The sequence below is a fragment of the Oncorhynchus kisutch genome, linkage group LG2, assembly GCF_002021735.2.
Source record: "Oncorhynchus kisutch isolate 150728-3 linkage group LG2, Okis_V2, whole genome shotgun sequence".
In the NCBI taxonomy this organism is placed as follows: domain Eukaryota; kingdom Metazoa; phylum Chordata; class Actinopteri; order Salmoniformes; family Salmonidae; genus Oncorhynchus; species Oncorhynchus kisutch.
In genome coordinates this window covers 13907505-13931533 of record NC_034175.2, presented here as the reverse complement: position 1 = coordinate 13931533, position 24029 = coordinate 13907505, and the positions used below count along the sequence as shown (strand labels likewise).

The 24029-nt window shown below is 44.5% G+C and overlaps 1 protein-coding gene across 23 annotated transcripts in view; it reads left to right on the top strand.

Moving 5' to 3' along the window:
* Positions 1 to 24029, top strand: part of LOC109901203 (regulating synaptic membrane exocytosis protein 2) — a 209355-nt gene that overhangs the window by 167188 nt on the left and 18138 nt on the right. For 12 of the 23 annotated variants that reach the window (XM_031788072.1, XM_031788064.1, XM_031788053.1 and 9 more), the window contains 3 exons: positions 319 to 482; positions 1021 to 1263; positions 11800 to 12029. The exons of 6 other annotated variants lie outside the window; for them this stretch is intronic. In XM_031788072.1, coding sequence (XP_031643932.1) covers positions 319 to 482; positions 1021 to 1263; positions 11800 to 12029 — 637 coding nt within the window. Of the gene's footprint in view, positions 1 to 318; positions 483 to 1020; positions 1264 to 11772; positions 12030 to 24029 lie in introns of all 23 variants that reach the window. 5 more of the 23 variants (XM_031788098.1, XM_031788080.1, XM_031788143.1 and 2 more) reach the window with 2 other exon arrangements.

Below are 24029 nucleotides of genomic sequence, written 5' to 3'. Positions count from 1 at the left end.
CGCTCACTTGAAGTTGCACAGAATTTTCACAACGTTCAATTTTGCACTCAGCAGACCTGAAATTTGCTATTTTTTTTCAAGGAACATTGGCCAGCATCCTTGTGGAATGCTTTCGACACCTTGTAGAGTCCATGCCCCAACGGATTGAGGCTGTTCTGAGGGTTAAAGGGGGGGGTGCAACTCAATAATTAGGAAGGTGTCCTTAATGTTCTGTACAATAGGGGAAAAATGAACAAAGGACAAAATAATTACCACAAAGTAGTATTTCCAAGTCTATTTTTAGTTGTGTGCTGAGTGGTGTGTGTTTCTCCTTTACAGAGGAGGGATGGTCAGCGGGGTTCAGACAACATGTCAGCCAAGTCTTCGGACAGTGATGTAAGCGACGTGTCCGCTGTGTCGAGAACCAGTAGTGCCTCTCGGTTCAGCAGCACGAGCTACATGTCTGTCCAGTCAGAACGGCCGCGAGGAAAGCAGAAGATCAGGTAGGAAGCAGCAACACACCAAGGGGAGACAGAAGCCCTAGGTCCAACACCTCTGCCTTGCCAGGGATGGGCAAACCCCAAAGGCTGTGAAGCTTTCTTTCAACTAAAGTTGCCAAGTCCAGACATTTTCCACAATGAAAAGAGTTTTCACTTGGTTCCTTAACTTTAGAGGGAAATGCACAGCTAGCATTGTGCAATTTCCCACTGTCCAGTGAGTTCAGGTTTGGCTCTGCCTAGGTGAAAATAGAGCTAAATGTTTGAACTCTACTGCTTCAGGTTGGGGTTTGCTCGTAACTGGTAACTCATACTAGTGTGAAACGATGCTGTATGGGTTTGTCGTGTTGAAACACAACTGAAACAGATATGCATGTTTTTTTGCTTTTAGTTTATTTGAGTTTTGCTGTTTTATGTCCCATTTTTGTCTCATTGTTGACCTTATTTCTGCAGTTTGGTTTCACATACCTTTCTTTCGTTTCCTTTCTGCTTTGCATGCGCCGCGTTTGCGCTTCTGTTACGTCCTCATCTATTCCGAATCAAGGAACCAATCGCGGGAAGGGGATGAACATTTGGGGGAGGTGCTGGAGGAAGAGGAAGTTGGGCGAGAGGAAGTGGGGGGAGGAGCGGGGGGTACACATAGAGGGCAGGGTAAACAGAGGGAAGGGGAGGAGGAGGCTAAAGAGGAAGGAGGTGAGAGGAGGACCACTGTAGTCACACAGAAGTCACAGGAGGAAGAGGATGAAGAGGAAATGCTGCGGAGGAGGTTCTCAGAGACTGACCTCAGGTAACTAGTTAACTAGTTCACCAGTCTGACCTCAATCTAACCTCAATTCAACCTCCGGTCAAACCTAACCTGATCTCAATCTAACCTCAATCCAACCTCAGGTCAAACCTGACCTCAAACAAACCTCAATCCCTCAATCTAACATGAATCTTACATCAATCCATTATTTATGTTATTATTTATGTGGAATGCCAGTTATCATGTTCCCATAATGTTTCACATGATACTTTTATATTACAGACATGACAGTTGTTTTGTTTCAACAGGGAGGATAGTCCTCATAACAGAGGCTGTTAAAATATTAGAACAAATAGATTTGGAACCCTGTGAGTTCTTCTCAGCAGTAGGCTAACAGATTAGTTTAGCTGTCTAATAAGATGTAATCAGTGTTACATTGCATTCACAGCAGGAACTAAGAGCTTCTTGCAAACAGACTATTTTTAGTTGAGCTAAATGCTCAGATCTTATTAAGTAAAGTGCTACCGATGTGGACACACACACACACAAAGTTATGGTACACTAGGCTGTAGTCAGTCAGTTGCTAAATCACTTGTCTGTCTGTACCTCTCAGTGTTTGGTCAGTATGATGTCCTTTTCCTTGCCTGTGGCTGGCTCTATGTGCTTGTAAACCCAGCTGACCCTGACCCCCTGACCCCATAACCCAGTCCACAACTACTGTTGTCCTCTGGCCTTCAACTACAACTCTCTTCAACCCTGGCTGTTAATGCTTTCAGCTGCTCTCTTTGTAATCACTTTGAATGTCTGTGCAGTACCTCGTACGATCACTGAAAACCCATGAGGTTGATGGTAATAGTAATGTTCTGGGTAGAGGTACAGTAAAAGCCTGTGTTGCCCCTTAAAACTAGTACTCCAGTGACACAGCATCAGAAAGCATGGACTGGATAATGAGTCTCTTTGTAAATGACAAGACAGAGAGCATGGACTGGATAATGCGTCTCTTTGTAAATGAAAAGACAGAGAGAGCATGGACTGGATAATGAGTCTCTTTGTAAATGAAAAGACAGAGAGCATGGACTGGATAATGAGTCTCTTTGTAAATGAAAAGACAGAGAGCATGGACTGGATAATGAGTCTCTTTGTAAATGAAAAGACAGAGAGCATGGACTGGATAATGCGTCTCTTTGTAAATGAAAAGACAGAGAGCATGGACTGGATAATGAGTCTCTTTGTAAATGAAAAGACAGAGAGCATGGACTGGATAATGAGTCTCTTTGTAAATGAAAAGACAGAGAGCATGGACTGGATAAGGAGTCTCTTTGTAAATGAAAAGACAGAGAGCATGGACTGGATAATGAGTCTCTTTGTAAATGAAAAGACAGAGAGCATGGACTGGATAATGCGTCTCTTTGTAAATGAAAAGACAGAGAGCATGGACTGGATAATGTGTCTCTTTGTAAATGAAAAGACAGAGAGCATGGACTGGATAAGGAGTCTCTTTGTAAATGAAAAGACAGAGAGCATGGACTGGATAAGGAGTCTCCTTGTGAATGAAAAGCAGATGGATGAGAGCTGGAGAGCACAGTGTTCAGATGATGAAGTGTTTTTCCTCATGCTGCTGTGTACCTTTCATTTACTCCGTTGTTGTGTGCTCCAAGGTAATGCTTTCAACCAGCCTTATTATGAAGATCTTAACAGGGACGCTGAACAGTTCTACAAGAGATATACCCAGACAGACAGACGGAGAGACAGAGAGACAGAGAGGAGCACAGACAGACAGACAGAGAGACAGAGAGGAGCACAGACAGACAGACAGATAGACACTATTTGAGTGGCTTTTCCGCTCGATTGGCTTAACAATGTGATAAATAAGAGGTGAGCTGAACAAGGCTAACTAGAGTACTACATGGACAGTTTTCTAATAGAATGAATGATGTTCACATTTGGCAATACAAGGGCATTGTATAGAAACCCAAACCTCTTCAATAACTCAATAAGGATAGTGAATAGCTACAGTGGCCATCGATTGCTCAGGGACATACAATACAGGCATCATTCTCAGTTTTTCCTTTTTATTTATTTTTGAGTTAGATTTTTTATACCTTTACTTAACTAGGTAGACCAGTTGAGAACAAGTTCTCATTTACAACTGCAACCTGGCCAAGATAAAGCAAAGCAATGTGACAAAAACAACAAAGAGTTACACATGGGATAAACAAAACGTACAGTCAATAACACAATAGAAAATCTTTATACAGTGTGTGCAGATGTAGTAAGATTAGGGAGGCAAGGCAATAAATAAGAGGCGAGATAATTACAATTTAGCATCAACACTGGAGTGATATATGTGCAGATGATGATGTGCAAGTAGAGATACTGGGTGCAAAAGAGCAAAAAAACAATATGGAGATGAGGTGGGGATACGGGGATACGGGGATACGGGGATACGGGGATACGGGTACAGTGATCGGTAAGCTTGGAGGGTTTTGTGCTGGGAAACGGTTATTATGTTCATAGTCTTCACAATCCAATCTCAAGATCAGTGTTACATGTCTCCTCTCAGTTCAGTTGATGTGTTAATGATTTGCAGCAAGGAGATAAAGATAACCTTTTTACCACACGCATGTAATCACATGACAAAAGAGATACATAAATGGAGGTTTATTGTAAAGTGTATAATACAACACAAGCTCTTTTGTGATGCGCTTTGCACCAATGCATGCACACACAAACACACACAGACACACCTCAACTAAGCTAAGGGGACTAGACGGTTGCCAGGGGTGTCCAGGAAGTGAACTAAGCTAAGGGGACTAGACGGTTGCCAGGGGTGTCCAGGAAGTGAACTAAGCTAAGGGGACTAGACGGTTGCCAGGGGTGTCCAGGAAGTGAACTAAGCTAAGGGGACTAGACGGTTGCCAGGGGTGTCCAGGAAGTGAACTAAGCTAAGGGGACTAGACGGTTGCCAGGGGTGTCCAGGAAGTGAACTAAGCTAAGGGGACTAAACGGTTGCCAGGGGTGTCCAGGAAGTGAACTAAGCTAAGGGGACTAGACGGTTGCCAGGGGTGTCCAGGAAGTGAACTAAGCTAAGGGGACTAAACGGTTGCCATGGGTGTCCAGGAAGTTAGGAGCTTTCCATCAGTACATTTAAATACACACATCTCCTTCTTCTCCATTTAATCCATTATTGTTACCTTGGTAACTGCTCATTCTTGTGAGTTAAAGTAAAGACTAATACATTGAAGGACAAATCTGTCTTTAACAATAAGTTAGAGTTGCACCCCCTCGAAGATGGATAAACAACTCTACACTTAAACTCAAGGGAAGCTGTACAGAGAAATGATGAAACAAAGCACATCTCAGTATACCCTGTTCTTATTCCCCATAAGCCTCCCTGAACACCTCAGTCACTCAACGTTGAGACTCAGCCGTCTATCTGTGTCTGTGGCTCATGTAGATAGGAGGAGAGGAGGACGCACGCAAACGCTCTGACCTGGAGCACGGTTTCCATAGAAACCAATTATTTCTGCATCACCTCAGTTTTAGCGGCAGTCTTTCTGCAAGAGTATCTAGATCCCACAGTAGAGGCTGCTGAGGAGGGGAGAGGGGAGAAAGACAAGGTTTTTCTTTCCTGAGATGACCATATCTGACATCCATCAACCGGTTGTCAATGTGCCTGTCAGTCACTTTCAGTTCAGTGACTGAAGTTATTTACAGTTATCTTGAATTAGTATTATAATCATTTGAAAAGCTGTTTTGAGAAAAAAATTATCCTTTCAATAATATTTTTAAACTTCAGTTCAAGCATTTTCATGCTTATGTTAAAGTATTTTCGTCTAAATCAAAAATGTGCAGAGGTTGTGCTATTTTTACCTAAGAACAGACCTACATTGAACATGCATTAAAATGCTGCTCAGTGCCTCGAATAGGAGCCAACCAGACTAAATCCTGTTGGCCCGTGAACACACAGAAATACTTGTGCAGCTCTTGTTTTAGCTGAGGGAACATCTTGGCCTAGATGAAAATGAAACACACAGCAACAATCTGCATGACAAGGAAGGAACACAGTGTTGGTTTGTTCAGTTAGCTGGGGTTGAAACCAGTCCCTCCAGTCTCTGGAGAGGCTCAGTGTTCCAAGCTGCCTAGCATTGTGGACAGACCCTGACACAAGACTCAGCCATGAGCTAAGGAGGAGGAGGATGTGGGGGTGGGGGAGGAGTGGGGGGAGGGGGAGGGGGAGGAGGAGTGGTAGAAGGCCATCCATAACATTAGATGGGAGATTTTGGTATATTTTTGAGGCAAGCTATAGCTCTCATAGACCATCCCCTGAACTGAGGACTCAGATAAACTGCAGCCATGTATAGCCTTGTTGAAGGTCTGTCTGTCTGGCATGTAGGATGAAGCCAGGCAATAGAAATGCTGCTTAGGAATCATATTGATCTCACATTAATATTTGACTATGTATAAGAGCAGCCCACAACTTCACTGTTGTCATTTTGTGTCAGTAGATTAAACAACACCACCATAGTAGAGATAAAAAGCACATGTGAAAATGCCAATTAAAACCCACTGCGTTTGTTGCCCTTGAAGTCACTTCTTCAAGGGTTCCGAGGTGCTTTATTGGAGACTAATCCTCTATGTAATCCACGACAGAGCAGCTCTCACTAACACCACTTACTATCATAAACAATGGGCTTTATGAGGTGTGCTTGTAATTTCCATCTGAGCTACTTAACAACCCTTGCCCTCCTCTAGTGAGACTTTAGGCAGTGCCAACCATGACCATGCAAAACAACACAGGGTGGCAAAGTTAAACAAGGCTGTATTCCAATAGAACATTCCAGATTTTAATTTTGAAGAGAAGATTTTCCTCTGATATGTTTTTAGCTAGTTACAATTAGTATTCTATTGCAACAGGTAACTCCTACATTCACCTGTTGGCAAACTAATGAATAATACAAATTCAGAGAGGAGCTGACAGCCTAGGAAGCTTGGATAAATGCTCAGTCATCTCTGCTGAGTTCATGGAAGAAGTGGAGAGAGAGAATTAGTGTAGGCGAGATCTCATTCACCTCCTCTCTGACTGGCCACATGCATCCACTGAGCTCAATAGAAAACGTTTTCCTGGCACTGTACTGCATTCAGACTGAGATGAATGCGGGTTAGGCCTGAGAACTTTCCAGAAGTACTATCATGCTGTAATTTGTCAGTATCATAACAGCAGTTACATTTGAAGTCAGAGGTTTACACACACCTTAGCCAAATACATTTAAACTCAGTTGTTCACAATTCCTGTCATTTAATCCTAGTAAAAATTCCTTGTATTAGGTCTGTTAGGATCACCACTTTATTTTAAGAATGTGAAATGTCAGAATAATTTATTTCAGCTTTTATTTCTTTCATCACATTCCTAGTGGCTCAGAAGTTTACATACACTCAATTAGTATTTGGTAGCATTGCCTTTAAATTAGCCTTCCACAAGCTTCCTACAATAAGTTGGGTGAATTTTGGCCCATTCCTCCTGACAGAGCTGGTGTAGCGGAGTCAGGTTTGTAGGCCTCCTTGCTCACACACGCTTTTTCAGTTCTGGCCACAAATTTTCTATAGGATTGAGGTCAGGGCTTTGTGATGGCCACTCCAATATCTTGACTTTGTTGTCCTTAAGCCATTTTGCCACAACTTTGGAAGTATGCTTGGGGTCATCGTCCATTTGGAAGACCCATTTGCGACCAAACTTTAACTTCTTTAACTGATGTCTTGAGATGTAGCTTCAATATATCCGCATAACTATCCCTCCTCATGATGCCATCTATTTTGTGGAGTTCACTAGTCCCTCATGCAGCAAAGCAACCCCACAACATGATGCTGCCACCCTCGTGCTTCACGGTTGGGATGGCGTTCTTCGGCTTGCAAGCCTCCCACTTTTTCCTCCAAACATAACGATGGTCATTATGGCCAAACAGTTTTATTTTGGTTTCATCAGTCCAGAGGACATTTCTCAAAAAAGTATGATCTTTGTCCCCATGTGCAGTTGCAAACCGTAGTCTGTCTTTTTTATGGCGGTTTTGGAGTAGTGGCATCTTCCTTGCTGAGCAGCCTTTCAGTTTATGTCGATATAGGACTTGTTTTACTGTGGATATAGATACTTTTGTACCTGTTCCCTCCAGCATCTTCACAAGGTCCTTTGCTGTTTTTCTGGGATTGATTTGCACTTTTCGCACCAAAGTACATTAATCTCTAGGAGACAGAACGCGTCTCCTTCCTGAGCGGTATGACGGCTGCGTGGTCCCATGGTGTTTATACTTGAATACTATTGTTTGTACAGATGAACGTGGTACCTTCAGGCATTTGGAAATTTCTCCCAAGGATGAACCAGACTTGTGGAGGTCTACAATTTTTCTTCTGAGGTCTTGGCTGATTTCTTTTGACTTTTCCCATGATGTCAAGCAATGAGGCAGTGAGTTTGAAGATAGGCCTTGAAATGCATCCACAGGTACACCTCCAATTGACTCAAATGATGTCAATTAGCCTATCAGAAGCTTCTAAAGCCATGACATCATTTTCGGGAATTTTCCAAGCTGTTTAAAGGCACAGTCAATTTAGTATATGTAAACTTCTGACCCACTGGAATTGTGATGCTGTGATGCAGTGAATTATAAGTGAAATAATCTGTCTGTAAACAATTGTTGGAAAAATTACTTGTGTCATGCACAAAGTAGATGTCCTAACCGACTTGCCAAAACTATAGTTTATTAACAAGAGATTTGTGGAGTGGTTGAAAAACGCGTTTTAATGATTCCAACCTAAGTGTATGTAAACGTCTGTATGTTGCAAAATACTTTAAACAGACAATCAACCTTTTGAAGATCAGTGTGTTTCACAGAGTTCCATTCTGACCTTCTGACCTCTCAGAAATGACCTGGCTGACCTCCGTGCCAGAGGAGAGCACCAACTCACCTAATGAGTCTATTAGCAAGGTCTCTCTCTCCTTCCTTCCTCTCTACTTTCTCTCTCCTTTCTCTTTCTCGTTCTCTCTCTTTTGTTGTCTCTCTTTCTGTGTCTCTCTGTCTCTCTCTCTCCTTTCTCTCTCTCTCATTCTCCCTCTCTCCTTTTCTCCCTCTCGCTCTCCTTTATCCCTCTCCTTTCTCCCTCTCTCTCTTTTTTCCCTCTCTCTCTCATTTCTCACTATTTCTCTCTATTTTCTCCCTATCTCTCTCTCCTTTCTCCCTCTCTCTCTCTCTCTCTCTCTCTCTTTTCTCCCTCTCTTGCTCTCCTTTCTCCCACTCTCTCTCTTTTCTCCCTCTCTCTCCTTTCTCCCCCTCTCTCTCTTTTCTCCCTCTCTTGCTCTCCTTTCTCCCACTCTCTCTCTTTTCTCCCTCTCTCTCCTTTCTCCCCCTCTCTCTATTTTCTCCCTCTCTCTCCTTTCTCCCTATCTCTCTATTTTCTCCCTCTCTCTCTTTTCTCCCTCTCTCTCTCCTTTCTCCCTCTCTACTTTATCTCTTTCTCTCCTTTCTCTCGCTCTGGTTCTCTCTCTTTTGTTGTCTCTCTGTCCCTCTCTCTCCTTTCTCTCTCTCTCGTTCTCTCTCTTGTCTTGTCTCTCTGTCTCTCTCTCTCCTTTCTCCCCCTCTCTCTCTTTTCTCCCTCTCTTGCTCTCCTTTCTCCCTATCTCTCTCTCTTTTCTCAATCTCTCTCTCTCTTTTCTCCATCTCGCTCTCTCTTTTCTCCCAAACTCTCTCTCTTTTCTCTCTCTATCTTTTCTCCCTCTCTCTCTTTTCTCTCTCTCTCTTTTCTCCCTCTCTCTCCTTTCTCCCTCTCTACTTTCTCTCTCTCTCCTTTCTCTCGCTCTGGTTCTCTCTCTTTTGTTGTCTCTCTGTCTCTCTCTCTCTCGTTCTCTCTCTTGTCTCTCTGTCTCTCGCTCTCTCCTTTCTCCCTCTCTCTCTCCTTTCACTCTGTTCTCTGTCTCTCATTCTCCCTCATTCTCTCTCTCTCTCTCTCTCTCTCTCTCTCTCTCTCTCTCTCTCTCTCTCTCTCTCTCTCTCTCTCTCAATTCAATTTCAATTTAAGGTGCTTTATTGACGTGGGAAACACATGTTTACATTGCCAAAGACAATTAAATAGATAACAAACAAAAGTAAAGATTACACTTACAAAGGTTCCAAAATACATTTCAAATGTTATATTTTGTCAGTATACAGTGTTGTAATGATGTGCAAATAGTTCAACCCACCTCTCTCTCTCTCTCTCTCTCTCTCCAGTGCTCTTAATAAACTCATGAGTGTGCAGAGACAGGGATCGCTTACTTCTCACTTGCATACCGCTCTCTCCCTCAGAACACTGAGCTAATACAGTGAGCTTATTGGCTGATTGATTTCTGAGGAGCTTTAAGTCTTACATGTGTAGTGCTGGCTGATAGAAACTCATAGTTAAACAGAGTAATCCATAGTTAGTGAATTGTAGCATGTATTATAGATTATTTTTTGTAAATAACTAATGTAGGCTATATGATAGGAGGATAAAATAATCATTTAGATGTACAGTATTCACTGTGCCTCTTTCAGTTCAGTATCTACAGGCGATTAGGACGAACCCAGTGGACGTGTTCAGTTCAGTATCTACAGCCGATTTGGACGAACCCAGTGGACGTGTTCAGTTCAGTATCTACAGGCGATTAGGATGAACCCAATGGACGTGTTCAGTTCAGTATCTACAGGCGATTAGGACGAACCCAGTGGACGTGTTCAGTTCAGTATCTACAGACGATTAGGACGAACCCAGTGGACGTGTTCAGTTCAGTATCTACAGGCGATTAGGACGAACCCAGTGGACGTGTTCAGTTCAGTATCTACAGGCGATTAGGATGAACCCAGTGGACGTGTTCAGTTCAGTATCTACAGGCGATTAGGACGAACCCAGTGGACGTGTTCAGTTCAGTATCTACAGGCGATTAGGACGAACCCAGTGGACGTGTTCAGTTCAGTATCTACAGGCGATTAGGATGAACCCAGTGGACGTGTTCAGTTCAGTATCTACAGCCGATTAGGATGAACCCAGTGGACGTGTTCAGTTCAGTATCTACAGGCGATTAGGATGAACCCAGTGGATGTGTTCAGTTCAGTAACTACAGGCGATTAGGATGAACCCAGTGGACGTGTTCAGTTCAGTATCTACAGCCAATTAGGATGAACCCAGTGGACGTGTTCAGTTCAGTATCTACAGGCGATTAGGATGAACCCAGTGGACGTGTTCAGTTCATACAGAAGCAGAATCATCCCTTCACTGAGTGAGGATACATGAGCCCTATATAACCACCTTCAGAGCAAGTACTTGGTAGCCTATTGAACAGCTTCCTACTGAATAGAGAACTAAACGCCACAGACGTGAATGGTAGAGACGGGAGAGGAGGAGAGGAGCCTATTTGAAATAACCCGAAGAAGCAATTGTCAAAGAGCATAGATTTTTGATCCTATTGACTTTTCTTAAAATCGTCTGGATGAGACAATTGCGCGTTATAGGTCATCCGCAGTTTTAGACGGCTCCTGTCCTCGGACGGCTCTTTACCACGTATCTATACTCATTTATACTCATTAGGACTTAAAACCCATGGCACGGGGTATCATTTGTCTCTCAAACTTTAAACCCAGGACTGCGAGCCAAAATGAGACCTTCATTTCGACACCTATTTCCTTTCAAGCAGACAAAGAACATTTATTTTTTGGAATAATTTCTCACCCGTATTGTAAGCGTGCTCGTGAATCAGGGTCAAACTTCACATCTTTTCTTTGATCAATTGAATCCTGAGGAGAATAAATAAGAACAGATTGCCAGTCAGAATGAATAGCTCATCTGAAGCCGGGGATAAAAAGTAGAAAGACCAGAATTTAGAGCTTTAGAATTAAGATGTCTTATTTCTTAAAAAGGTGAAGGATATTTCGTTGTTCAAACAATATGACTGTTTCATTTTAGATGGTTGAAGGAGGAACAAGGTGTCACAGGCTTTTACTGTACCTCTCTGCATGTTAGTTGAATTCACTTTTCATTTTTGACTGTTTTGTATATGTACTCATTTGACAATGATCACAAAATCAGTAAAGCAGCCATATTAATGTATCAATCAGCCAGCTACCCATCCAGTGCATGACCCATCTGTGGGAAGTTCAGGCCAGAGGACCTTGAGCCCTGTCCCTAAACCTATTCCCTAAGTCCTAGACTACTGTAGCTGAGCCCTGTCTCTAAACCTATTCCCTAAGTCCTAGACTACTGTAGCTGAGCCCTGTCTCTAAACCTATTCCCTAAGTCCTAGACTACTGTAGCTGAATCCTGTCCTTGTCTCCTCTCGTCCTCTGTCTCCTCCCCGGTCTCGTTTTCTCATCTCCCCTGTCTCCCCTGTCTCCTCTGTCTCCTCTTCTCTCCTCCTCTGTCTCCACCCCTGTCTCCTCTGCCTCTTCTATTCCTCTCCTACCTCCTGTCCTCTACCTCCTCTTCCTCTCCTCCCCCTCTCCTCTATCCTGTCTGTCCTGGCCTGCCCCTGTAATGGTGGTGCGTGGCTGACAGTGACTTTACGTCCAAAATGAAAAACAGGCAGTTGGGCACGTCGTCAGGGAGTATGAACATGACCAAGAGCACAAGCATCGGTGGAGACATGTGCAACCTGGAGAAGACGGACGGCAGCCAATCGGACACGGGCGTGGGCATGGTAGGCGGGGACGGGGACGGGGACAAGAAGAGACGCTCCAGTATTGGTGCCAAAATGGCGGCAGTGGTTGGCCTCTCGCGGAAAAGCAGGAGTACCTCTCAGCTCAGCCAAACAGGTAGGCGTGCCTGAGTCACTTGGGATATATATGCCTCTGTCCTTCCCTCTGTTCTCTGATGTACTGTACTATGACACTGTCTGTGTATCATGTCTTTCTGCCCCTCTCTCTTTCCATGAATGTCATGTGATACCTCAGTTCTTTCCTTTTCCTCCAGTTTGCATATCTTTCTGTCTGCAGGAGTTCTGGATCCAGAGCTAGAAGGATGTTTAGGATGGCATGAATGTGTTTTATCCTCGTCACTTCTCTCTTCCTCCTAGACGATGACAATCCTACTGTAGAGACATTTTCCTTCCTGTCCTGAAACCCTTTGTTATGATTATTGTTCTTTGCAGGAACAAGGCTGTACAAGAAAACAACATGCAGACCATCGCAATGGATTGTTAATGATGTGTGCGTGATGTTCAAATAATGGTTCTCATGTGTTTTCGTATTCCTTTTGTTGTTTTTCGATACTATAGTTTTGCAGTTCCATTTATGTTTCACAAGGCAGAGAGGAGGCTTCAGCCACATACTTTCTCTTTCTGTTCTCAGTCACGTTTTGAAGATGCTCTATACTCTAAGGGCCTCGGTATCACGTAGCACTCTGGGTCTATTCATAGACTGACTGGTGGAGACGCAGCCGGTGGGAGAGAAACATTTTACATTTGATTTCATTTGTGTCACAATGTTTGTCATGAATACTCAAAGGAGAACCTCTTGTCATAGGTGTATCAGAACAGTATGAACTGATTATCATTGGATCGAGAGAGAGAGAGAGAGAGAGAGAGAGAGAGAGAGAGAGAGAGAGAGAGAGAGAGAGAGAGAGAGAGAGAGAGAGAGAGAGAGAGACAGCAATAGAGAGCAAGAGAGAGAACGATAGCGAGGAAGAGAGAGATAATGATGAAAACAGTCAAACCACCTAGCACTGTGAGGCTAGAGGGTAACACATTGTTGTAGCCTCTCAATTAAAAAACTAGGCCAATTGAATGTACTCCTCCTGAAGGAAAGGACTGGTAAAGGCCATTATTGCTGTGATTTACACCAATAGATGACCTGAAAATGTCAATTATCATACGTTATTTTCATAACACGTTCCTCAGTTAATATCACACAAAGCAAAGCCCACCAACATAATGTTGGTTATTTTTACATGGACTTCTGTTATTTCGAGAGAGTGGAACTTGAATGTGACAATAAAAAGTGCTGCAGGCAGGCGGGTGGATGGGTGGGTTGTCTTGGTCACGGGTTGTCCCTGATTGAGTTCTGGTCCATCTGTAGGAAGGTCAGCTTCAATAATGCCAAGGTCCTGAGAGGTGACGCTCTGCTGTCTCAAGAGGTCACTTGTTCACACCTTAAATGGCCTTTGTTTTGTCATCCAAACTGGTGTCCCAAATTGCGCCCTATTCACTATATGCTGGTCAAAAGTAGTGCACGATGGAGGGAGTAGGGTGCCATTTGGGACGCAGTCCCGGTCCCGGTCTTGGATGATTAGGGTCAATGATCACTCCTCCCTTCTTCATCAGTCGTGTCCACTGAGGGTTGAACGTAAATGGAGGTGCGGAATGATTGTGTGTGTGTGTGTGTGTGTGCGTTACTCACGTGGCGCTGCCTTTCCCCTCCAACCCATGATTTGACAGGCACGTGATATGACAGTCTTATCTCTTTGTAGTTTTAGTCATTCCTTATTTCACCACAGCACAGCATTCTGTCATGGTTTCACCACAGCACATCATTCTGTCGGAGTGGCACCACAGCCCTGTCAGTAAAACCTCTCTCCTCCTTCGCCCCTTTTTGACTCGTGACTGAAGTGAGCTTCTGAAGTTCTTTGAGTGACTGATTTTGTCAAGAATTGGACAATATTCCTGATAGGGTCTCTACATAGCACATCGTCATGTCTTTATCTGTAAGACACTGCTCTCTTCCCATTTCTAACCCCATCCATGATGTGGTTGTATAATAAATTAGTCTCAATGGTTATTTCACAAAAGGCAAGTACACAACTTCTCTGGAAATGAATGAGCACATGACAGAATGATGTGCTGTGGTGAAACCATGACAGAATGATGTGCTGTGGTGCCACTCCGACAGAATGATGTGCTGTGGTGAAACCATGACAGAATGATGTGCTGTGGTGAAATCATGACAGAATGATGTGCTGTGGTGAAACCATGACAGAATGATGTGCTGTGGTGCCACTCCGACAGAATGATGTGCTGTGGTGAAACCATGACAGAATGATGTGCTGTGGTGAAATCATGACAGAATGATGTGCTGTGGTGAAACCATGACAGAATGATGTGCTGTGGTGAAACCATGACAGAATGCAAAAGCTATGATTGTGTTTATATCAAAAGGAAAGATATATAAAAGCAACATGCAACAATTTAATTGATTTTACTGAGTTACAGTTCATATGAGGGAATCTCAATTTAAAAAATTCATTAGGCCCTAATCAATGGATTTCATATGACATTGTTTCATCAGACCAGAGGACATTTCTCCAAAAAGTACAATCTTTATCCCTATGTGCAGTTGCAAACCGTAGTCTGGCTTTTTTATGGAGGTTTTGGAGCAGTGGTTTCTTCCTTGCTGAGCGGCCTTTCAGGTTATGTCGATATAGGACTCGTTTTACTGTGGATTCCTCCAGCATCTTCACACGGTCTTTTGCTGTTGTTCTGGGATTGATTTGCACTTTTCTCACCAAAGTATGTTCATCTCTAGGAGACAGAACGCGTCTCCTTCTTGAGCGGTATGACGGCTGCGTGGTCCCATGGTGTTTATACTTGCGTACTATTGTTTGTATAGTTGAACGTGGTACCTTCAGGCATTTGGAAATTTCTCCCAAGGATGAACCAAACTTGTGGAGGTCTACAATTTTTCTTCTGAGGTCTTGGCTGATTTATTTAGACTTTCCTATGATGTCAAGCAACGAGGCACTGAGTTTGAAGGTAGGCCTTGAAATGCACCCACAGGTACACCTCCAATTGACTCAAATGATGTCAGAAGCTTCTAAAGCCATGACATCATTTTCTGGAATTTTCCAAGCTGTTTAAAGGCACAGTCAATTTAGTGTATGTAAACTTCTGACCCACTGGAATTGTGATAGAGTGAATGATAAGTGAAATAATCTGTCTGTAAACAATTGTTGGAAAAATGACTTGTGTCATGTACAAAGTACGTCCTAACCGACTTGCCAAAATGAGTTTGTTAACAAGAAATTTGTCAGGGTCCAACCTAAGTGTATGTAAACGTCCGACTTCAACTGTATATATATACAGTGGGGAGAACATGTATTTGATACACTGCCGATTTTGCAGGTTTTCCTACTTACAAAGCATGTAGAGGTCTGTAATGTTTATCATAGGTACACTTCAACTGTGAGAGACAGAATCTAAAACAAAAATCCAGAAAATCACATTGTATGATTTTTAAGTAATTCATTTGCATTTTATTGCATGACATAAGAATTTGATCACCTACCAACCAGTAAGAATTCCGGCTCTCACAGACCTGTTAGTTTTTCTTTAAGAAGCCCCCCTGTTCTCCACTCATTACCTGTATTAACTGCACCTGTTTGAACTCGTTACCTGTATAAAAGACACCTGTCCACACACTCAATCAAACAGACTCTAACCTCTCCACAATGGCCAAAACCAGAGAGCTGTGTAAGGACATAAGGGGTAAAATTGTAGACCTGCACAAGGCTGGGATGGGCTACAGGACAATAGGCAAGCAGCTTGGTGAGAAGGCAACAACTGTTGGCGCAATTATTAGAAAATGCAAGAAGTTCAAGATGGCGGTCAATCACCTTCGGTCTGGGGCTCCATGCAAGATCTCACCTTGTGGGGCATCAATGATCATGAGGAAGGTGAGGGATCAGCCCAGAACTACACGGCAGGACCTGGTCAATGACCTGAAGAGAGCTGGGACCACAGTCTCAAAGATAACCATTAGTAACACACTACGCCGTCATGGATTAAAATCCTGCAGCGCACGTAAGGTCCCCCTGCTCAAGCCAGTGCATGTCCAGGCCCGTCTGAAGTTTGCCAATGACCATCTGGATGATCCAGAGGAGGAATGGGAGAAGGTCATGTGGTCTGATGAGACAAAAATAGAGCTTTTTGGTCTAAACTCCACTCGCTATGTTAGGAAGAAGAAGAAGGATGAGTACAACCCCAGGAACACCATCCCAACCGTGAAGCATTGGGGGTGAAACATCATTCTTTGGGGATGCTTTTCTGCAAAGGGGACAGGACGACTGCACCGTATTGAGGGGAGGATGGATGGGGCCATGTATCGCGAGATCTTGGCCAACAACCTCCTTCCCTCAGTAAGAGCATTGAAGATGGGTCGTGGCTAGGTCTTCCAGCATGACAACGACCCGAAACACACAGCCAGGGCAACTAAGGAGTGGCTCCGTAAGAAGCATCTCAAGATGCTGGAGTGGCCTAGCCAGTCTCCAACCCTGAACCCAATTGAAAATCTTTGGAGGGAGCTGAAAGTCCGTATTGCCCAGCGACAGCCGTGAAACCTAAAGGATCTGGAGAAAGTCTGTATGGTGGAGTGGGCCAAAATCCCTGCTGCAGTATTTGCAAACCTGGTCAAGAACTACAGGAAATGTATGATCTCTGTAATTGCAAACAAAGGTTTCTGTACCAAATATTAAGTTCTGCTTTTCTGATGTATCAAATACTTATGTCATGCAATAAAATGCAAATTAATTACTTAAAATTCATACAATGTGATTTTCTGGATTTTTTTTTCAGATTCTGTCTCTCGCAGTTGAAGTGTACCTATGATAAAAATGACAGACCTTTACATGCTTTGTAAGTAGGAAAACCTAAAAAATCGGCAGTGTATCAAATACTTGTTCTCCCCACTGTATATATAGCTATATATATATATATATATATATATATATATATATACTGTATATATATAATATTGTCATGTTTTTGTACAAGTCAGGCAGGCCTATCCATTTTGCTGCAAAATACACACACACACACACACACACACACACACACACACACACACACACACACACACACACACACACACACACACACACACACACACACACACACACACATTCCCCTTCAGCTTGTATCTTAAGAGCATATCAATATTTCACTCAATGCTTTTAGGTGCATCAGCGTGAGTATGTCTGTGTGTTCGTCTCTCAAATCTTTGTCCTGGTTCTGAACCAACCAATGGATGGAGACATCCATGTTGTCCCCCTGCAATGTACTCTCTCTCTCTCTCTTTGGCCTACTTTGTTGTTGATTTACCCAGAGGCCCTGACCGCCGACTTAAGGGGCGCATTCAAAGGATGGATGGATTTAAGAGGTTATTGTAGATGTTCTATCTGTAGCCATGTGGATGGGATTGGAGCAGGTTGGCCACACAGAGTCTGACTGACAGGCACGTACAGGGGTTGTTCCCAAGTGTGCATCAAGAGGTCATGTGCAAAGAAACATGCACACACACGCACACACACTTTGTTCCTTTTATTCGAAGACGATGGTATTTGTTCTTACTTAAAATAGCACCGTGTAACAGATGTGAAGTTCTCGTGTTGACGTTTGGATATGTCTGCTGAAGGGACTCTTTTACTGTACCAGGCATGTCATGTATTGACCTTGTTATTCGCTATTCTGCCGTGTTAATTCAAGGTTACCATAAGGTTGAGGGATCTATGTGGATTATAGAAGTTTGTTAGCTTGAACATAATGGTGTAATTAATCTTGTTGTGATAGCTGCTTCATAGGGCTGAGGTTTTTCTGTATGTGTGTGCGTGCGCTTGTGTGTGTGTGTGTGCGTACACTTGTGTGTGTGTACACATGTGGGCATGTGTGCGTGTATGTGTCAGCGTGGCGTTACTCATGACCAAGCTGAAACACAGAGTTGATTTGTAAAGTTTGATTGTTTCAGACTTCATTCAGCAGTCTGGTAATTACACTCTAGCCTCGGTGGAGAAGACTCTAAATCCCTATACATCCTCCTCCCCCAAAACTGCTGTTCTCAAATCTGTCTCAGCAGAAAAAAACACACTTTAGTGCCTCAAATTCTGCAAGCCACTGGAAAATGTGTTGCTGTGTCTATTGCCTTATGCAATGTTTCAAACGTACCGATATTGTAACTAATAAAATGTGATGTGTTCAAATAGGACAGGTAGGGTAATAAACATGATGTCCTAAAATTCCCCAATCTGTCATATTTACTATCTCAGCGTCTTTCTAGGCAAGTTGTCATCAAACATTGTGCTGATAAAGATAGTTACAGTTACAGAATTGTGTTGCAATCTTGTGACCTCAACGACACTTCAGTTAAGCTGCTTCAGGAGATGATTCATATGCATTCTGGCTCAGAATCATCTGCATGTTGCTATTGTACTTTCTTCAGGTCATGTACGAGAGCAACATTGCAAGATTATGTTATAATGCTGAAATTGCATCAAATGGTCGTTTTATGCAACAGAATAGAGGGTTCTTATAACTCTATTGTGTCTGTGTGAACTGAAAGTGGGCCTCTGGGAGATTTAACACTGACAGGAGATGTCTTTGGGTGATACCGCATTCCAGAGCATGAGTTAATGTTTCTGTACTGGGGTACCAGGGGGAGATGGCTCCAGTATGGAGTTGGGGGGCCAGACCCTGATCTCTACATAATGAGGACTGTTGTTACAGCAGATACTGTCTGCTGTGAATTATAAGCATCTTTCATACAAATCTTAACCTTGTGACCCATTCCATACATCTGTTGTTTGTCATGTAGACTGAAGGAGGATGGACTTTGCTATAAAATGCTGTGGCTCCAACCAGCTGGTTGAGTTCTCAGTGATCACCTGCAAGGGTGATTACGGACCAGCTCCATTACTGCAATAATTAAATAATAAAGTTTGATTGTTTTGAAGAAATCTAAGTCTCTCCTTTTGATTACAATCTTTCCACCACACAGGTCAGACTGCAAGACATGTATGATTGAACTAGTCCTTATTGTCTTGCAGCACAAATAGTAGTATTGTCCCAAGCCCTCCCTGGGTTGTCTCTCTGTGCTGTTCTGTTAACACTCTGAGTCCTGATAAAGTCTGTCTGGGAAGTAGCAGAGCCTTTCTCCAGTCTGAATTTACTGATGGTTCAGTTGGTGTTCAGGTAGAGCTGACATGCCAGAGATTTTATATCTCATTCTTTTGGAGAAGCATTAGAGAGAAAGAGACACACGGATGTAGTCCAAAATGCATTGTGTACATACCAGCCTCACCACTTATAGATTGTAACGTAGATATGGTGTTCTACTGTCCCTCGACTAAGTGTCTGTTCTAGGCTGTAAAATAGCTGAACGTTGAGCTTATTGAGTCCAGAGGAGGATAATTCATCTTCTTCTAATCTGGGTTGCAGTCTTTACACACACACACACACACACACACACACACACACACACACACACACACACACACACACACACACACACACACACACACACACACACACACACACCACCTCCTTTTAGAGCTGGTTCCAAATTCATCTCAGAGGAGACCAGACACATAGTGTTGGATGATGCATGGAGCATCTCTGCTCCCATGTAGCCTACACTACACTGTGGCTGCTGCTATAAAGGCTGCTGCTATAACGGCTGCTGCTATAACGGCTGCTGCTATAACGACTGCTGCTATAACGACTGCTGCTATAACGACTGCTGCTATAACGACTGCTGCTATAACGCTGCTATAACGACTGCTGCTTTAACGACTGCTGCTATAACGGCTGCTGCAATAACGACTGCTGCTATAACGACTGCAGCTATAACGACTGCTGCTATAACGACTGCTGCTATAACGACTGCTGCTATAACGCTGCTATAACGACTGCTGCTATAACGGCTGCTGCTATAACGACTGCTGCTATAACGCTGCTATAACGACTGCTGCTATAACGCTGCTATAATGGCTGCTGCTATAACGACTGCTGCTATAACGACTGCTGCTATAACGACTGCTGCTATAACGACTGCTGCTATAACGACTGCTGCTATAACGACTGCTGCTATAACGCTGCTATAACGACTGCTGCTTTAACGGCTGCTGCTATAACGACTGCCGATATAACGACTGCTGCTATAACGACTGCTGCTATAAGACTGCTGCTATAACGACTGCTGCTATAACGGCTGCTGCTATAACGGCTGCTGCTATAACGACTGCTGCTATAAAGGCTGCTGCTATAAAGGCTGCTGCTATAACGGCTGCTGCTATAACGGCTGCTGCTATAACGACTGCTGCTATAACGGCTGCTGCTATAACGACTGCTGCTATAACGACTGCTGCTATAACGACTGCTGCTATAACGGCTGCTGCTATAACGACTGCTGCTATAACGGCTGCAGCTATAACGACTGCTGCTATAAAGGCTGCTGCTATAAAGGCTGCTGCTATAACGACTGCTGCTATAACGACTGCTGCTATAACGGCTGCTGCTATAACGTCTGCTGCTATAACGGCTGCTGCTATAACGACTGCTGCTATAAAGGCTGCTGCTATAAAGGCTGCTGCTATAAAGGCTGCTGCTATAAAGGCTGCTGCTATAACGGCTGCTATAACGGCTGCTGCTATAACGTCTGCTGCTATAACGACTGCTGCTATAACGGCTGCTGCTATAACGACTGCTGCTATAAAGGCTGCTGCTATAAAGGCTGCTGCTATAACGACTGCTGCTATAACGACTGCTGCTATAACGGCTGCTGCTATAACGTCTGCTGCTATAACGGCTGCTGCTATAACGACTGCTGCTATAAAGGCTGCTGCTATAAAGGCTGCTGCTATAACGGCTGCTATAACGGCTGCTGCTATAACGTCTGCTGCTATAACGGCTGCTGCTATAACGACTGCTGCTATATAAAGGCTGCTGCTATAAAGGCTGCTGCTATAAAGGCTGCTGCTATAAAGGCTGCTGCTATAAAGGCTGCTGCTATAAAGGCTGCTGCTATAAAGGCTGCTGCTATAACGGCTGCTATAACGGCTGCTGCTATAAAGGCTGCTGCTATAAAGGCTGCTGCTATAAAGGCTGCTGCTATAACGGCTGCTGCTATAAAGGCTGCTGCTATAACGGCTGCTACTATAACGGCTGCTGCTATAACGCTGCAATAACGACTGCTGCTATAACGGCTGCTGCTATAAAGGCTGCTGCTATAAAGGCTGCTGCTATAAAGGCTGCTGCTATAACGGCTGCTATAACGGCTGCTGCTATAACGGCTGCTGCTATAACGGCTGCTGCTATAACGGCTGCTGCTATAACGGCTGCTGCTATAAAGGCTGCTGCTATAACGGCTGCTGCTATAACGACTGCTGCTATAAAGGCTGCTGCTATAAAGGCTGCTGCTATAACGACTGCTGCTATAACGGCTGCTGCTATAACGGCTGCTGCTATAACGGCTGCTGCTATAACGGCTGCTGCTATAACGGCTGCTGCTATAAAGGCTGCTGCTATAACGGCTGCTGCTATAACGACTGCTGCTATAAAGGCTGCTGCTATAAAGGCTGCTGCTATAACGACTGCTGCTATAACGGCTGCTGCTATAACGGCTGCTGCTATAACGGCTGCTGCTATAACGGCAGCTGCTATAACGCTGCTATAACGGCTGCTGCTATAACGACTGCTGCTATAACGACCGCTGTTATAACGACCGCTGCTATAACGGCCGCTGCTATAACGACCGCTGCTATAACGACTGCTGCTATAACGACTGCTGCTATAACGGCTGCTGCTATAACGACTGCTGCTATAACGACTGCTGCTATAACGGCTGCTGCTATAACGTCTGCTGCTATAACGGCTCCTGCAGCTCTGGCTGCTCCATGCAGACTGGCAGATCTGGCTGTTCCATGCAGACCAGCAGCTCTGGCTGCGCTGAACAGGCAGGAGACTCCGGCAGCGCTGGAGAGGAGGAAGGCTCTGGCAGCGCTAAACAGGCGGGAGACTCCGACAGCGCTGGAGAGGAGAAAGGCTCTGACAGCACTGAACAGGCGAGGCGCACTGAAGGCCTGGTGCGTGGTGCTGGTACTGGTGGTACTGGGCCGAGAACACGCACAGGAAGCCTGGTGCGGGGTGCTGCCACCGGAGGACTGGTGTGTGGAGGTGGCACAGGATGGACCGGACCGTGAAGGCGTACTGGAGAGCTTGAGAGCAGGGCTGGCACAGGACGTGCAAGGCTAGGGAGGTGCACAGGAGGCCTGGTGCGTGAGGCTGGCACAATCTTTACCAGCCGACTAACACGCACCTCAGGACGAGTATGGAGCGCTGACCCAGGGGCCATCAAATCCCGACACGCTCCGTCGGGCGAATTCCGTGCCTAAAGCACCAACACAGCAACTCCCTCATAACTCTCTCCTCCAATTTCCCCATTAACTCGGCTCTGGTTCTGGTCTCCTCCTTGGCTCCTCACGATAAACAGGGGGAGTTGGCTCAGGTCTGAACCCTGACTCTGCCACACTCTCCCTGAGCCCCCCCCCAATACATTTTTGGGGCTGACTCTCGGGCTTCCTTCCGCGCCGCCGTGCTTGTCTCTCCAACTCCATTCTCCTATAACCCTCTTCGCACTGCTCCAGCGAATCCCAGGCGGGCTCCGGCACTCTCACTGGGTCGACCGCCCACCTGTCTATTTCCTCCCAAGTCGTATACTCCAAACTTTGTTGCTCCTGCTGCCGCTGCCTGTCACCACGCCGCTTGGTCCTGTTGTGGTGGGTGATTCTGTTCCGGTTTTCTTGCGGTGAAGGAGAGGCGGACCAAAATGCAGCGTGGTATTCTTGATACATGTTTAATGACGATGAAAAAACGAACAATACAAAAACAACAAACGTAACGTGAAAACCTATACAGCCTAGCTGGTGCAACCAAACACAGAGAGAGGAACAATCACTCACGACACACTCAAAGAATATGGCTGCCTAAATATGGTTCCCAATCAGACAACGATAAACACCTGCCTCTGATTGAGAACCACTTCGTACAGCCATAGACTATGCTAGAAAACCCCACTAAGCCACAATCCCAAAACCTACGAAAAACCCCAAGACAAAACACACCACATAATAAACCCATGTCACACCCTGGCCTGACCAAAATAATAAAGAAAACACAGAATACTAAGACCAGGGCGTGACAAATGTCTCTTATTGATTTCATTTAGGACCTTGACTGTGGCTGAGTTTCACCGATGAACAGCTCGAAACCAGATTGAATCGCGGAGAAGGTACGGTGGGATTCAAAATGGTCGGTGATCTGTTTGTTAACTTGGCTTTCGAAGAGTTTAGAATGGCAGGGCAGGATGGATTTAGGTCTATAACAGTTTGGGACTAGAGTGTCTCTCCTTTTGAAGAGGGGGATGACCGCGGCAGCTTTCCAATCTTTGGGGATCTCAGACGATACGAAAGAGAGTTTGAACAGGCTAGTAATAGGGGTTGCAACAATTGCGGCGGATCATTTTAGAAAGAGAGGGTCCAGATTGTCTAGCCCAGCTGATTTGTAGGGGTCCAGATTTTGCAGCTCTTTCAGAACATCAGCTACCTGGATTTGGGTGAAGGAGAAGCACCCCGCTTGAGCAACTTGCTGCGGGGGGTGCAGAGCTGTTGGCCGGGGGAGGGGTAGCCAGGTGGAAAGCATGGCCAGCCGTAGAAAAATGGTTATTGAAATTCCCGATTATCGTGGATTTATTGGTGGTAACAGTGTTTGATAGCCTCAGTGCAGTGGGCAGGTGAGAGGAGGTGCTCTTATTCTCCATGAACTTTACAGTGTAACAAAACTTTTTGGAATTTGTGCTACAGGATGCACAGTTTTGTTTGAAAAAGCTAGCCTTTGCTTTCCTAACTGACTGTGTGTATTGGTTCTATTGGTTGTGTTGGTCAAGGCCAGTCAAGTCTGGAGTGAACCAAGGGCTATATCTTTTCTTAGTTCTACGTTTTTTGAATGGGGCCTGCTTATTTAAGATGGTGAAGAAAGCACTTTTAAAGAATAACCAGGC